Source organism: Osmerus eperlanus, chromosome 21, assembly GCF_963692335.1.
Source record: "Osmerus eperlanus chromosome 21, fOsmEpe2.1, whole genome shotgun sequence".
Lineage (NCBI taxonomy): Eukaryota > Metazoa > Chordata > Actinopteri > Osmeriformes > Osmeridae > Osmerus > Osmerus eperlanus.
The window spans coordinates 1,916,555-1,929,483 of record NC_085038.1 but is presented as its reverse complement, the minus strand read 5'-3'; the positions used below and the strand labels follow the sequence as shown (position 1 = coordinate 1,929,483).

The 12,929-nt window shown below is 52.5% G+C and overlaps 1 protein-coding gene across 3 annotated transcripts; it reads right to left on the bottom strand.

Moving 5' to 3' along the window:
* Window positions 1-194: 194 nt before the first annotated feature.
* wdhd1 (WD repeat and HMG-box DNA binding protein 1) lies at window positions 195-12,403 on the bottom strand. 3 transcript variants are annotated; one of them, XM_062446804.1, is made up of 26 exons: window positions 12,249-12,403; window positions 11,862-11,952; window positions 11,088-11,199; window positions 10,451-10,602; window positions 9,339-9,450; window positions 8,575-8,625; window positions 8,346-8,441; window positions 7,979-8,071; window positions 7,377-7,483; window positions 7,119-7,260; window positions 6,764-6,974; window positions 5,916-6,100; window positions 5,479-5,663; window positions 4,796-5,037; window positions 4,573-4,710; window positions 4,252-4,408; window positions 3,461-3,575; window positions 3,131-3,262; window positions 2,829-3,049; window positions 2,575-2,702; window positions 2,345-2,404; window positions 2,013-2,044; window positions 1,700-1,867; window positions 1,409-1,551; window positions 1,193-1,328; window positions 195-460 (listed from the first exon to the last, which is right to left on the bottom strand). In XM_062446804.1, the coding sequence occupies exons 2-26, from the start codon at window positions 11,936-11,938 to the stop codon at window positions 269-271; spliced, it is 3,387 nt and encodes a 1,128-aa protein (XP_062302788.1). In that variant the 5' UTR covers window positions 11,939-11,952; window positions 12,249-12,403; the 3' UTR covers window positions 195-268. The 3 variants fall into 3 exon arrangements, with proteins under 3 accessions (XP_062302788.1, XP_062302790.1, XP_062302789.1); XM_062446806.1 differs by having other exon boundaries at window positions 1,700-1,858; XM_062446805.1 differs by having other exon boundaries at window positions 6,764-6,971; window positions 12,249-12,402.
* Between the last annotated feature and the right edge of the window lie 526 nt (window positions 12,404-12,929).

Sequence of the window (12,929 nt, the reverse complement as noted above, 5' to 3'; positions counted from 1 at the left end):
CTTCAACATGCTAATTACAAGTGCCTTGAATATTTTGCTTCGATAGAAATCGGTGAGATGCATCCAGTCCCTTCAGCAGACTGAAAGAGAAATGATTCACTGGCACGTAAGCTCACGCATGCTAACCAGACAGGGTCTGTGCCCTGATAAAACACTGAATAACAGCTAATACATTCATTCATAACTTTTCTGTCATAAAACACAGGCGATATTTGCCTTTCTGGAAAAGAAACGACTGAAAAATGAAGAGCTTAAGGGAGAGCTGGTGCTAGTTTTTGTTGAAAGCGAACGCCGACAGCTTGGCTGAGGGATCTGAGGACTTCTTCTTCTTAGCGCTGCCCTCCTCCTCCTCTGCCTCGTTCTGCGTGTTCCCCTCTGCCCGTCTCTCCTCCTCCTCTCGTTTCCTTTTCTTCTGCTCTACAGCTTCACCACACTGACCTTTGGCTCTCTCTGTCCAGGACTACAAGAAAAAAAAAATACATTATATATGTTCAGTTTTTAGACACACACAAAACCAATAAATACTGTTTGTAAAAAAAATATAAATATATACACACACACACACAGACTCCAATCTCATCTTTGCCTGCCACGCGCGCACACACACACACACACACACACGGTTTAAATTGCATCCTGTTTTGTATAATCACTATTGACAGGCTGCGTTCGTTGAAGCCGCCAGTCTTCCTACCTTGTGTTTTACAAGCAGAAACAAAAGCTGTGGTCGTAATGAAGCAGGGATGACTCACAAGCAGGGGGAGAGAGGGAGGGAGAGAGTGAGGGAGGGAAAGAGAGAGGGAGGGTGCAGAGGCCAGTGTCTGAGCCCCACTTACCACCTCCTCTCCTGCCCACACACACACACACACACACACAACCCCCAAACCCCCCAACCCCATAGAAATCACGCATCCCTCCCCTCTCAAACACTACACACACCTCTGCTAACCTGCGGTATATTCATCCCTTAACGCTCCCCTCTCATACTCACACACAACCACTTTAGCAACATTACCATAAGATCAATGCTTTGTGCCCTACCTGCCTAATATCCTCAGGTATGGTTCCCAAGCAACAGGCATCTAGAGTCCCCCCCCCCCCCCCCCCCTCCCCACCTTTAGGAGCTGTGTGAAGTGTCATCCACTCTTCCTCAAAACAAGGACGCGCACACACACACACATGCGGTTGGTACCGTGCGGTCGTCAGCAGACAGGGTCCTGAAGCGCCCCATGGCCTCCTTGATGACCCCAGTCTCCTCCAGGTCAGGATGCTCTGCCATGATGCTCTTCCTGTTCTCCTCCAGCCACAGCTGGAAGCCTGTCTTCGGCCTGACACACACACACACACACACACGTTACATATAGCCACATCATACATGGACACAGCCAACATGGGCGGAGCCTCTTACTTGTTATTCTCCACATTCTCTTCTGGGGAGGCCGGAGGCGGAGCTTCTGGCTTTCTCAGCCTATCCACAGCCGGCTCCCTCTCCTCCAACGACTTCTTATTGGCTGCTTTGGGGGCTGTCATATGTAGCAGTGTCGACTGGGTCTAGAAGAAAACAGCCATGTTTAAGCATGCACTCCTGTTTTCTAGATAGCATCAGTAACTTCTATCGTGAACATCCATTGAACAAATGTTGGAAAACAAGTCTATTCTGTGTAGGATGGAGGAGCAGTTCCCTGGTCCAGGCTCACACCTTGGTCTTGGCTCTGGGTGCCAGAGGTTTGAGGACAGTGGTCCTGCCCTGCTTCCCTCCAGAGCCCAGGAGAGGAGAGGGCTTCCTGCTGGATGAGCTCATGCTGTCCAGGATGCTGGCGACCCTGGGCTGACCCGACAAACCCGGGGACTTACCCGCCTCCGACACCTAGAGGAGAGCGTGGTTACCCACCAATCAGACGTAAGGATAAAGGTCACATGGGCCCCCATGGGCTCGGGAAGGGGGTGACTAGGTGTCAAAGGTCAGATCAGTATCTGAAGCCATCAGCTGATCAGGTCGCAGAGGGACTCACCTTGAAGGGATTCACTCGACCTTCCTTGCTCACTGTAAGAGAAACCAAATCAACATCAGTAATGTGGTCCAGTCAGACACCAGACTGGTGCGTTGCTTTCACACAAAACACAAGGACTTCTCCATGGCAGAGGATACAGAATGCAGATCTTCAAACCAGGTCCTCAGGTCCCACTGCCCAGCTTGTTCTAGATGTTTCTCTGCTCCAACAAATCTGATTAAAATGAATGGTCATTTTCAGGCTTCAGCAGAGATTGATACCGACCCATCTAAAGCAGGCAGGACAGTGGGACCTGAGGATCTGGGATGATGACCGCAGCTGTGGGCACTGACCAGGATTCAGACTGGGTTTCTCGGGGGATAAAGTCGCTCCTTTGGCGAATGGATTCAGACCTACAAGGACACAACACACACCCTTAAGTCTTTCGAAAGTAGACGTCTCTACACAGAATCCCCAAATAAACAGCCTGCTCATTTCCTCAGCAAGAAAGAGAAAAACTAAAAGAAAGTAAGAAAACTCCAAAATAAAGGAGAGGATGAGAGAAGTGAGTGGATGAACCTACCCTGCCTCCTGTTCCCTGCAGCTTCCTCTGTGTCCATCTGTCCATCCTGACTCTCCTCCTCCTCCTCCTCCTCCTGGGTTTCTCTGGTGCTGTGGTGGCGGCTAGAACTCTGCTCACCCTGCCTGCGACTAGGAACACCACCAGCGTCAACGACACCTCATCAATCAGAACTCCAGTACTCCAACCATTACTAAACACATGTCTCAATCTGTTCCCTCTAAAGATGACTTGGTGGAACTTTAAAACCCTGTTACCCAGAATTCCTCCTGGCGCTGCTGTACTGCTCCTCCTCTTCTTCCTCTGGCTCCTCCCCCTGCAGCTGATTGGCCTTCTCCAGGGCGAGCTCGCTGAGGCGCTGGGCCAGGGCCATGCGTCGGGAACGCGAGGCGTAGCGGATGGCGAGCGTCACCACGCTCTGGGTCATGAGCTCAGCAAGCTCCACGCAGCGGACCTCACGGTCCAGCTTACAGGACAGCTGGGACACACACACACACACACAGTTCATACAAGGTCTGAGACTGAGACGAAGAGGAGGAGGAAGAGGAGGAAGACTCACAGCAAACATCTTCATGAGGAGTTCCTGCTGTTCCTTCTGGGACTGGCTCTGGCCCTCCTCGTCCACCTCATAGCCGCAGGACGACAGGAAGTCATAGTGGTTGTGTAGGAGCGCCGAGCGCCAGTACTGCTCCTGGAGGAGAGGAGTGAGGGAGGAAGGAGGAAGAGCGAGGGAGGAGTGAGGAGAGGAGGAGAGGAGGAGGAGGGGAGGGTATCGAGGCAGACAAGAACAGTCGTTTGTAGTCCACCTCTGCTACCTGAAGTGTATTTGTGTGAATCTTAACGTGTGTGTGTGTGTGTGTGTATATATTTTTGGGGTGAGTGGCCGTACTTCCATCAGCCCCTTCTCTGTGGCGGTCTGACACAGGGGCAGCTTGAAGGGCAGGACGGCCACAGCCGGCCGGGGGAGCGTGGGAGGGAACCTGGATCCCTTACAAGGGATACACCTGGGGGCGGGGCAGCACTGTCAGTCAACATCCTGTTCAGAACAGTCAACATCCTGTTCAGAACAGTCAACATCCTGTTCAGAACAGTCAACATCCTGTTCAGAACAGTCAACATCCTGTTCAGAACAGTCAGGATGTCAGAGGGATGCTGGAGAGAGTGGGAGGGAGGGTGAGGGAGAGTGGGAGGGAGGGTGGGGGAGAGGGATGCTGGAGAGAGTGGGAGGGAGGGTGAGGGAGAGTGGGAGGGAGGGTGGGGGAGAGGGATGCTGGAGAGAGTGGGAGGGAGGGTGAGGGAGAGTGGGAGGGAGGGTGGGGGAGAGGGATGCTGGAGAGAGTGGGAGGGAGGGTGAGGGAGAGTGGGAGGGAGGGTGGGGGAGAGTGGGAGGGAGGGTGGGGGAGAGTGGGAGGGAGGGTGGGGGAGAGGGATGCTGGAGAGAGTGGGAGGGAGGGTGGGGGAGAGTGGGAGGGAGGGTGGGGGAGAGTGGGAGGGAGGGTGGGGGAGAGTGGGAGGGAGGGTGGGGGAGAGTGGGAGGGAGGGTGGGGGAGAGTGGGAGGGAGGGTGGGGGAGAGGGATGCTGGAGAGAGTGGGAGGGAGGGTGGGGGAGAGTGGGAGGGAGGGTGGGGGAGAGTGGGAGGGAGGGTGGGGGAGAGTGGGAGGGAGGGTGGGGTGGCTCACCGGAGCTGCTGGGGGTGTTCATGCACGCCCACCACCCAGTAGTGGTCCGACTTGCCCTTGCAGCTGTCCCGGGTGTTGCACACGGGGACCCAGGTGTTCCCCAGGGAGCGATTGAGCAGGCGCACCACGCCCTCAGAGTCAGTGTAACACGGCGTTCCTGGAGGACCGACCACAACACAGCCTGATCAACATCCACACCCTGGACCACACGCTTGTAAACCAAGCCTAGTCTGACTCTCCCAGCACAGGAGGATGGGAATCTGGGGTTCACCCCAGTCCGTGTATGGGAAGCCAGTGTCTCCTGTGTGTGTGCTGACTCACCCTCGGCGGTGAAGCCGAGCCAGGACAGGTGAGACCTCCTGGAGAGTGGGAGTGGCTCTCCATGTATGACCCGTCTCTTCCTGAGGCCCAACTGAAGCAGCTGCACCCCCAACGCCTGCTCTCCGTCGAAGCCGGTACCTGACAACACACACACACACACAGTTCCAGCCTTAGACACAGGAAGAGCCTTGACTGTGTGTGTGTGGGCACCAGGGTCCCCTACCTCTGTGGTATGCTAGCAGCAGCTGTTCCCCATGGGCCGCCATGCAGACCACGGGCCCCGGCAGGCAGAGCAGCTCCCTCTGGACGCCCCCGATGGAGAAGAGGCGGAGCAGCAGGGCGCTGGTGGCTGCCGCCGCCCAGCCCTGCCCCAGGCACACCGCACGCACATCCTCACCCGGAGGAAGGTCCACCAGCCACTCTTTGTTGGTGTCCCACGACGCAAAGTGCAGGCACTGGAGCTTACTGTGGAGAGAGAGAAGGCGGGGAGAGAGAGAGAATGAGAGAGAGAACAAGAGATTGGGGGAAAGGTATAAAAAAGGATGAAGTAAAAGACAGAAGAGAAGACAGAGGTGGGCTGGAACTCTGCTCACCCTGCCTGCGACTAGGAACACCACCAGCGTCAACGACACCTCATCAATCAGAACTCCAGTACTCCAACCATTACTAAACACATGTCTCAATCTGTTCCCTCTAAAGATGACTTGGTGGAGCTTTAAAATCCCGTTACCCAGAATTCCTCCTGGCGCTGCTGTACTGCTCCGGTGAGAGTGCGGCGACACAGAGAGCGAGAGACAGAGAGAGAGAGAGAGAGAGAGAGACAGAGAGAGAGAGAGAGAGAGGAGGAGCGAGAGCGAGAGAGAGAGAGAGAGAGGGAGAGAGGAGGAGGAGAGAGGAGAGCTGTACCTGGCCAGCTCCTCAGTGCCGGGGCAGGCCAGCAGCACGGCCTCCTGGGACAGGTCCACCACGCTGTGGCCCAGGGAGTTAGTCAGGTGGATGGCGTGGTGGACGGACGTGTCGTGGAACTCCACGTCGATGGCGTTGTCCTGGTCGTCGTTGTAGCCGCGCACGATCCCCACCGAGTTCCACATCTGACGCGGCATGAGGAGCGAGCGATGGGAGGGGGGGACTAGTTTGTTGGTTACTTTTAAACTTTGCGTGCATGTTGTTAGGTGCATGCCTTTTCACTTTGACTTTGGCACACAGTAATAAAGGGTTATTGCACCAAAACAGTGAGGGCCTTCGCCCAGAATAAATGACTGACTACAGATATTTTGGTCCTAGACAAATCGTAATCTCTGGGAAACTATGTTTCAGCGGGGTTGTGTGTGTGTGTGTGTTACCATGAAGCGGTGCATGAGGTGTGCAGGGGTGGAGCCAGGCTGGAAGGCCTTCTGGGGCGGGGTGGGCATGGGCCCGTGGTACAGCGGCCTGGGGGGCGCGGCCTGGGCTGAGAGGGGCGCTGTGGTGCTCCCAGCATCATCATCCTCTGCAAACGCATCCACACCCAGCTTCAGAGAGCCAGCATCTGGGACAGACAGAGACACGTGTTGGGGAAGGGACTTCAACTGGAGGCTTTACAACAGAGCAAAGAGAAGGGACTTCAACTGGAGGGTTTACAACAGAGCAAAGAGAAGGGACCTTGACTGAGAGAGAAGAGTTTTCAATTTAAAAAAAGACCGATTTATTCTTCTTTTGGCTGCCTCTCCGTCTGTCTGGAGAACTTTGAACCACGTTAGCATGACTGGGTGTTTTTAGCCTGGTCTTTTCATATGCTTAGAGCAACACATTTACATTACATTTAGTCATTTAGCAGACGCTCTTATCCAGAGCGACTTACAGTAAGTACAGGGACATTCCCCCCGAGGCAAGTAGGGTGAAGTGCCTTGCCCAAGGACACAACGTCATTTTGCACGGCCGGGAATCGAACTGGCAACCTTCAGATTACTAGTCCGATTCCCTAACCGCTCAGCCACCTGACTCCTGTCAGGCTGTCAGACACACACTTACGCCCTCACTGATCCTACCCACCGAGGTTTGTGCAGCTTCTACCCTCTCATCATGAATGCCTCCAACAGCCTGACCCACCTCACTCTCTTCCTGAAACGATCCTCAACCTCCAGCCATGTCAGCCTTTGAATCAGCTTCCTCAAGAGGAGGAGGTGAAGTCCCGCCCCCCTCGCCCCCTCACCTCGAGAGTTGTCGTCCTCCAGGAACGCAGCGCGGTTCCGCGCGCGCCCCGTGGCGGGCATGAGGTCGTCATCCTCGTCCTCGCCGGCCCCAGCGACGCGAGCGTTCTTGGAAGGAGAGCGCGTGTCGCTGGCGCCTTCGTCCAGGACTCTGTCGTCATCATCGTCGTCAAACAGGTCGTCGTACTCCTTGGCCTCGCTGGGCGCCGCCTGCTGGAGAGAAGCCAAAGCGGGAAGCGTCTTCACAACACGTTTGTTTAAATCAGACGACTAGAAATGTGGGACGCTTCAACTCCTGATTGCTCCAACACCACTGATACCACTGTCAGAAACATCCCATAGTAGGCAGGCGGTTACCATGGCTTTCGTGGTGCCAGCGGTAGAGGGGGAGAGACCATCCAGCATGCCCAGGCAACCCTCCGTATCCGTGTACGCTAGCTGGTTGCCGGAGGGATGCCAGGCCAACCCACACACGGTGAAGCCCTTCTCATGCTTCTGCCTGTAAGGACATCAGCAGGATGTGTTAGCATGCTAGCGTGGCTACCACGCTGCCAGGCACACAGCAGGTTTCCGGGGCGGATGTTGGGTGGATGTTGAATGGCGGTTGCCTGGTACCTCTCCAAACACAGCTTGGTCTCCACGTCCCAGACCGTCAGCAAGCCTCCGACACTGCCAGCTGCCAAGAACTTCCCACACTGCGACCAGGCAACCACGTTGATTGGCTGAAGAATGAGAGAGGGAGAGAGACAGAGACAGAGAGAGAGACAGACAGAGAGAGAGAGACAGAGACAGAGAGTGAGAGAGAGACAGAGAGAGAGAGGGAGAGGGAGAGAGACAGAGCGAGAGACAGAGAGAGAGACAGAGAGAGACCAAGAGAGAGACAGAGAGTGAGTAAGACGGAAGGTGGAATAAACAGCCTGACCTGTTTACGTGGCAAGCTTTGCTTTAACACAGGAATTTTAAATGGTTGGTTGACAGAAAACAAACCAGCCTTTCCATGTGATGGATTACTTATAGGCAAGAGCGTATACCAACACTCGTAAGCCGACAAACACCTCACAGTTTCCAAACAATTACTGGAAAAACCAGCTGCAATAACAACCTACATTAGGCCCGTAAAGGTAACTAAATATACGTGGTTAAGAGCAAACATGAGTCCCAAAGCATGCGTCACTGTCCTAAAGGTTTCTCAAAGCCCAGGTTGACCTTGACCTCACCTGTGTGATGAGGTCATCGGTGAGGGTGCTCACATGAGACCAGGTGTCCCTCTCGTATAGCAGCACTTTGGTTTCCACGGGAACGGCCAGAAACTAAAAACACACAAACACATTCTCGAAAACTTGTATACAGTTGCACCTGCGCTTCATGGAGAAACGCGTAGGTCTGAAACAGTTCTGTGTAGTTCAGAAACACGTGTAGTCTGGTGCGTGTCTGTGTTTGTGTGTGTAGCACCCTGGTCCGGGAGGAAGGTGGTTTTGTGTTGTTGTGTACCGTACCAAGTCACTTGACTTGATCTTCATAAGACTACAGATATAACATATTCATTAGAGAAGTGCTGGTTAAGCAGGGCTGGAGTTGCTGTACCTTGGCTGATCCGGGCTGCCAGGCCAGTCGACACAGGGACTTGGCATTGCTGACGTCATTGGACTTCTGGAGCAAAGGCCAGCTGGTGATCTGAGTCTGAATTGGCACATAGTACAGTTCCTTTTAGAACTGCAACGGAATAACAAACAGATCTAGTCCACGAATGAATCCATGTACTTAGACCAAGCAGTTAATAATAATAACAATGATGATGATGTGATGTGGCTACCTGCTCCTCAATGTTCCACACGACCACAGACCCATCACAACTGGCTGAGGCCTGGGGGAAGGAGACAGGGAGAGAAGGGGAGGGAGAGAGAGAGGGGGAGGGAGAGAGAGAGGGAGGGAGAGAGAGAGGGAGGGAGAGAGAGAGGGGGAGGGAGAGAGAGAGAGAGGGAGAGAGAGAGGGAGGGAGAGGGAGAGAGAGAGGGAGAGAAGAGAGGGGGAGGGAGAGAGAGAGGGAGGGAGGGAGGGAGAGAGAGGGGGGGAGGGAGAGAGAGAGGGAGGGAGGGAGAGAGAGAGGGGGAGGGAGAGAGAGAGGGAAGGAGGGAGGGAGAGAGAGAGGGGGAGGGAGAGAAGAGAGGGAGAGAGAGAGAGGGGGAGAGAGAGAAGAGAGAGAGGGGGAAGGAGAGAAGAGAGAGAGGGGGAGGGAGAGAGAGGGGGAGGGAGAGAGAGAGGGGGAGGGAGAGGAGAGAGGGAGAGAGAGAGAGGGGGAGAGAGAGAAGAGAGAGAGGGGGAGGGAGAGAAGAGAGAGAGGGGGAGGGAGAGAGAGAGGGGGAGGGAGAGAGAGAGGGGGAGGGAGAGGAGAGAGGGGGAGAGAGAGGGGAGAAAGGAGAGATAAAAATCAATTTGTCTTAACGAGGAGCTACTCCGGTGAATGTCATCATCGGCACAGACAAAGAATATCTTAACATTTTTTATTTTAACCAAACAACATTATTCAGAACAGACACATGATTTGTGACCATGAAAATGAAAATCGAGGATTCCTACCAGGAACTCATCCTTGGGGTCAAAGGTCACACTCAGCACAGGTGCATCATGGCCCCGGAAAGTCTTCTGCTGGCTACTGTCAGCCACCTCCACAACCTTCACCATGAAGTCACTGAGACACACAAACACAGGAGAGGGAGTCAGTCAGCGAGGGAGAGACACACACAGGAGAGGGAGTCAGTCAGCGAGGGAGAGACACACACAGGAGAGGGAGTCAGTCAGCGAGGGAGAGACACACACAGGAGAGGGAGTCAGTCAGCGAGGGAGAGACACACACAGGAGAGGGAGTCAGTCAGCGAGGGAGAGACACACACAGGAGAGGGAGTCAGTCAGCGAGGGAGAGACAAACACAGGAGAGGGAGTCAGTCAGCGAGGGAGACGGTGCGTGGGTGAGGTGAGCCAGTCCAATTTTGAGGGGAATTTCCACTAATGAATCCGTGAATCATAATTGACAACATTTCCGAAATCTATCAGCGGAACAGCTTTCAAATAATCCTTAACAAGCCCGGGTTGCTTGTGTTTTCCACCGATCAATACTTCAGCGCCTATTAGCAGCCTGGGCATAGCTCTATCAATATGGTGACATGGCCTGGGCATTCATTTCAGTCATATACCTGGTTAGTGTAAATCAATACTTACAGCACACCGATATCTAGCTCCAGCCAAGGCTAATAACAAATCGAAAGATTTGTTTTCTGTACACACTGTGTACAATGATCATTCCACTCTATAGTGGAGGCACAATTGTTGCAACCACTAAAAACGACTTGTCTCAACATGAAACCGAATGACCTGAGCCTCGATCTAGGGTGTTGATTAAAAAAACGGCCTGTCCAATAGCTGATCTACTGATCTGGATTACCATGAGCATGTAGGAAATCCATTTTCGTCATGTCAAACAGGCAAACAAACATCCATTAGTCTCTTCTCTTCTATCACTACTAACTCAAATCACAATGCTCAATAGACGTCATTGTGTTGCTCATCAGGCCTGCCTGCCTGCCTGCCTGCCTGCCTCCCTCCCTCCCTCCCTCCCTCTTTTTTACCAATCAGGAACCTTCCTCGGGGATATTCAGAAGTGGTTCTGCTGGTGTGGTGTTTTGCCGGAGTACCTGGAGCCCGCAGCCACTCTGGATCCGCTCGCGTTGAAGCAGACGTGAGTGGCGTGGGTGGTGAACCGGGTCAGAATCCCGTCGGGGTCGCCGTCGGGGAAGGTGTGGATCTGGACCGTGTTGTTGGAGGCTGCGGTCACCAGCTTACCCCTCTGTGGAAGGGAAGAGAAGGCATGGAGGCAGTGACGACACCTGGGAGTCAGGTGGCTGAGCGGTTAGGGAATCGGGCTAGTAATCAGAAGGTCGCTGGTTCAATTCCCCGGCAGTGCAAATGATGTTGTGTCCTTGGGCAAGGCACTTCACCCTACTTGCCTCGGGGGAATGACCCTGTAAGTCGCTCTGGATAAGAGCGTCTGCTAAATGACTAAATTTAAATGTAAACTCAGACAACCATAACAGCCAATCGGTACTGTAACTGAGGCATGTTGCAGTGTAAGGAGAGACATGAAAGCAGCAAGAGAGGGTGAAGGCATTCCTGCTACGGCTTTTGGGTTCGAACCGACCGTCTCCTCTCTTTATATCTCCCTCCCTGTCTACCTTGAGCTGTGTCTATCCATTACAGCATGAAAAAGCAGAAAAATACATCTTTAAAAAAAGGAAGCGTGTGGATTGAGTGGCGGGGCTAGTGCAGGAGTACCTTCAGTGCTAGGGAGTAGGCCTTCTCTCCCACGCTGATGGACTTGGGATCGTCGTCCTCCAGGCTCTCCCAGATCCTCACGTCTCCATCACTCCCACACGTTACGAGGAACCTGGAGGGAGAGAGCGAGAGGGGGGTCTCAGCAGGGGTGAGGCAGGGGGGTCTCAGCAGGGGGGGCAGCTCCCCTGTGACAAGCTTGGACCCCTTTGTAGTCCATCTAAAAGTCTGAATAATTCTAAACATGGTCTTTTGCCTGTTAATGCCTGCAATGCAGTGAAGAAAACTATATGACAGAAATCATTACATTTACATTTAGTTATTTAGCAGACGCTCTTATCCAGAGCGACTTACAGTAAGTACAGGGACATCCCCCCGAGGCAAGTAGGGTGAAGTGCCTTGCCAACGTCTTTTAGCATGGCCGGGAATCGAACCAACAACCTTCTGATTAATAGCCCGACTCCCTAACCGCTCAGCCATCTGACCCCTCATCTGATCCCAATCATGTTTAATGTAACAGCTTGACCTCCCCGGGAGCAGGGTCTAGATAGAACCTCCCTTGGGCGTCAGGTCAGCTACCAGCAAGCACAACTTGGTGGCAGGGCTGTGTGCATTCAAAACGTAATGTTGCCCACCTTGCTAAAACATTGTTTAAAGTCAAGTGCAATGTAAAAGAACTGTATCGATACATGTCATTTTGAGATACACAACATGAAAGCAAAAGCCAAATGAACTATTGTTACATCAGATGTTTTAAACAGCTTTTACGATACTTACTTTCCACTGTCGTCAAAGCAAACATCAGTGTGTCCCTCGGAATGGCCATAACGCATCGGCTTTCTTTCACAAGGCATTTCCAAAACAGCAACTGCCAGATAGAAAGCGTATTGATATACAACGTGTAATACTCTGTTTTCACAAACTATGTGTTTTTTTATCGTGCCGGACAATTATGGAGTGATATAACGTTAAATTGTAGAAAGAGGCATGCTTCCTAAAACATAACAAGAGCACTAAGGATTGTTGAATGACAACATAAAGATACTAGTTAGCGCTTGAAAAGAACAAGTTGTGTTCGAGGCATGTTCTGCACTTCTTTCGGGCGTGTTAATGCATCTTTTAACGCAGTCAATGGATCCTTGTTGGTGGCTAAATGTAACTTACTGTGAAATATCCCTCTTGAGTGAATAGTGGCAAAGTCCCGCGCGGAAGAAAACAAGGAACAGAAGTTGAGAGTTCCCGCCAGCAACGTCAGCTGACGTCGACGTCGTTGTCAAGCGCGATTGGCCACTCCCCTCGACTCCTCCTAGTGAAACCCCGACGTCTGACGTCCACAAATACAATATAGCGCTTTTCCGTTCCTCCATTCATTGGATATCTTCTTTGGTAGATTTTTTATTACAAACAGATTCTGATATGATATGGTATGTGAACCTGGCAGGCCTACCAAAGTCTCCGTCAATGGTGACAGACACTGGTAGTCTGAAAGGCGAATCTCTGGATAATGTAATAAACGCAACAGGAAATAGCTGCTGCAGCGGTGTCTAAAAATTACAGTGAAATCCAATAGTCCTAGATAGTGTGTGTGTGTGTGTGTGTGTGTGTGTGTGTGTGTGTGTGTGTGTGTGTGTGTGTGTGTGTGTGTGTGTGTGTGTGTGAGAAAGAGAGAGACAGAGAGAGAGAGAGAGAGAGAGCGTCTGAGACAGACAGAAAGAGAAAGATAAAACAGATAAGAGTGCAGAAGTTAAAGTTGATTCGACATTGTTCATGTGATTGCTATGTGATTGTATTCATTGTCAAATCAAATACATTCTGCCTCAGTGCCCAGCCTCAAAACACGCAGTC

Excerpts from the sequence above, each read along its gene's own strand:
- wdhd1 (XM_062446804.1), bottom strand. The coding sequence starts at position 11,938 with ATGCCTTGTGAAAGAAAGCCGATGCGTTATGGCCATTCCGAGGGACAC. Across the intron at positions 1,868-2,012 it reads GTCGAGTGAATCCCTTCAAG|GTGTCGGAGGCGGGTAAGTC; the intron begins GTGAGTCCCTCT and ends GCTCTCCTCTAG. Across the intron at positions 461-1,192 it reads TGTCTGCTGACGACCGCACG|TCCTGGACAGAGAGAGCCAA; the intron begins GTACCAACCGCA and ends TTTTTCTTGTAG.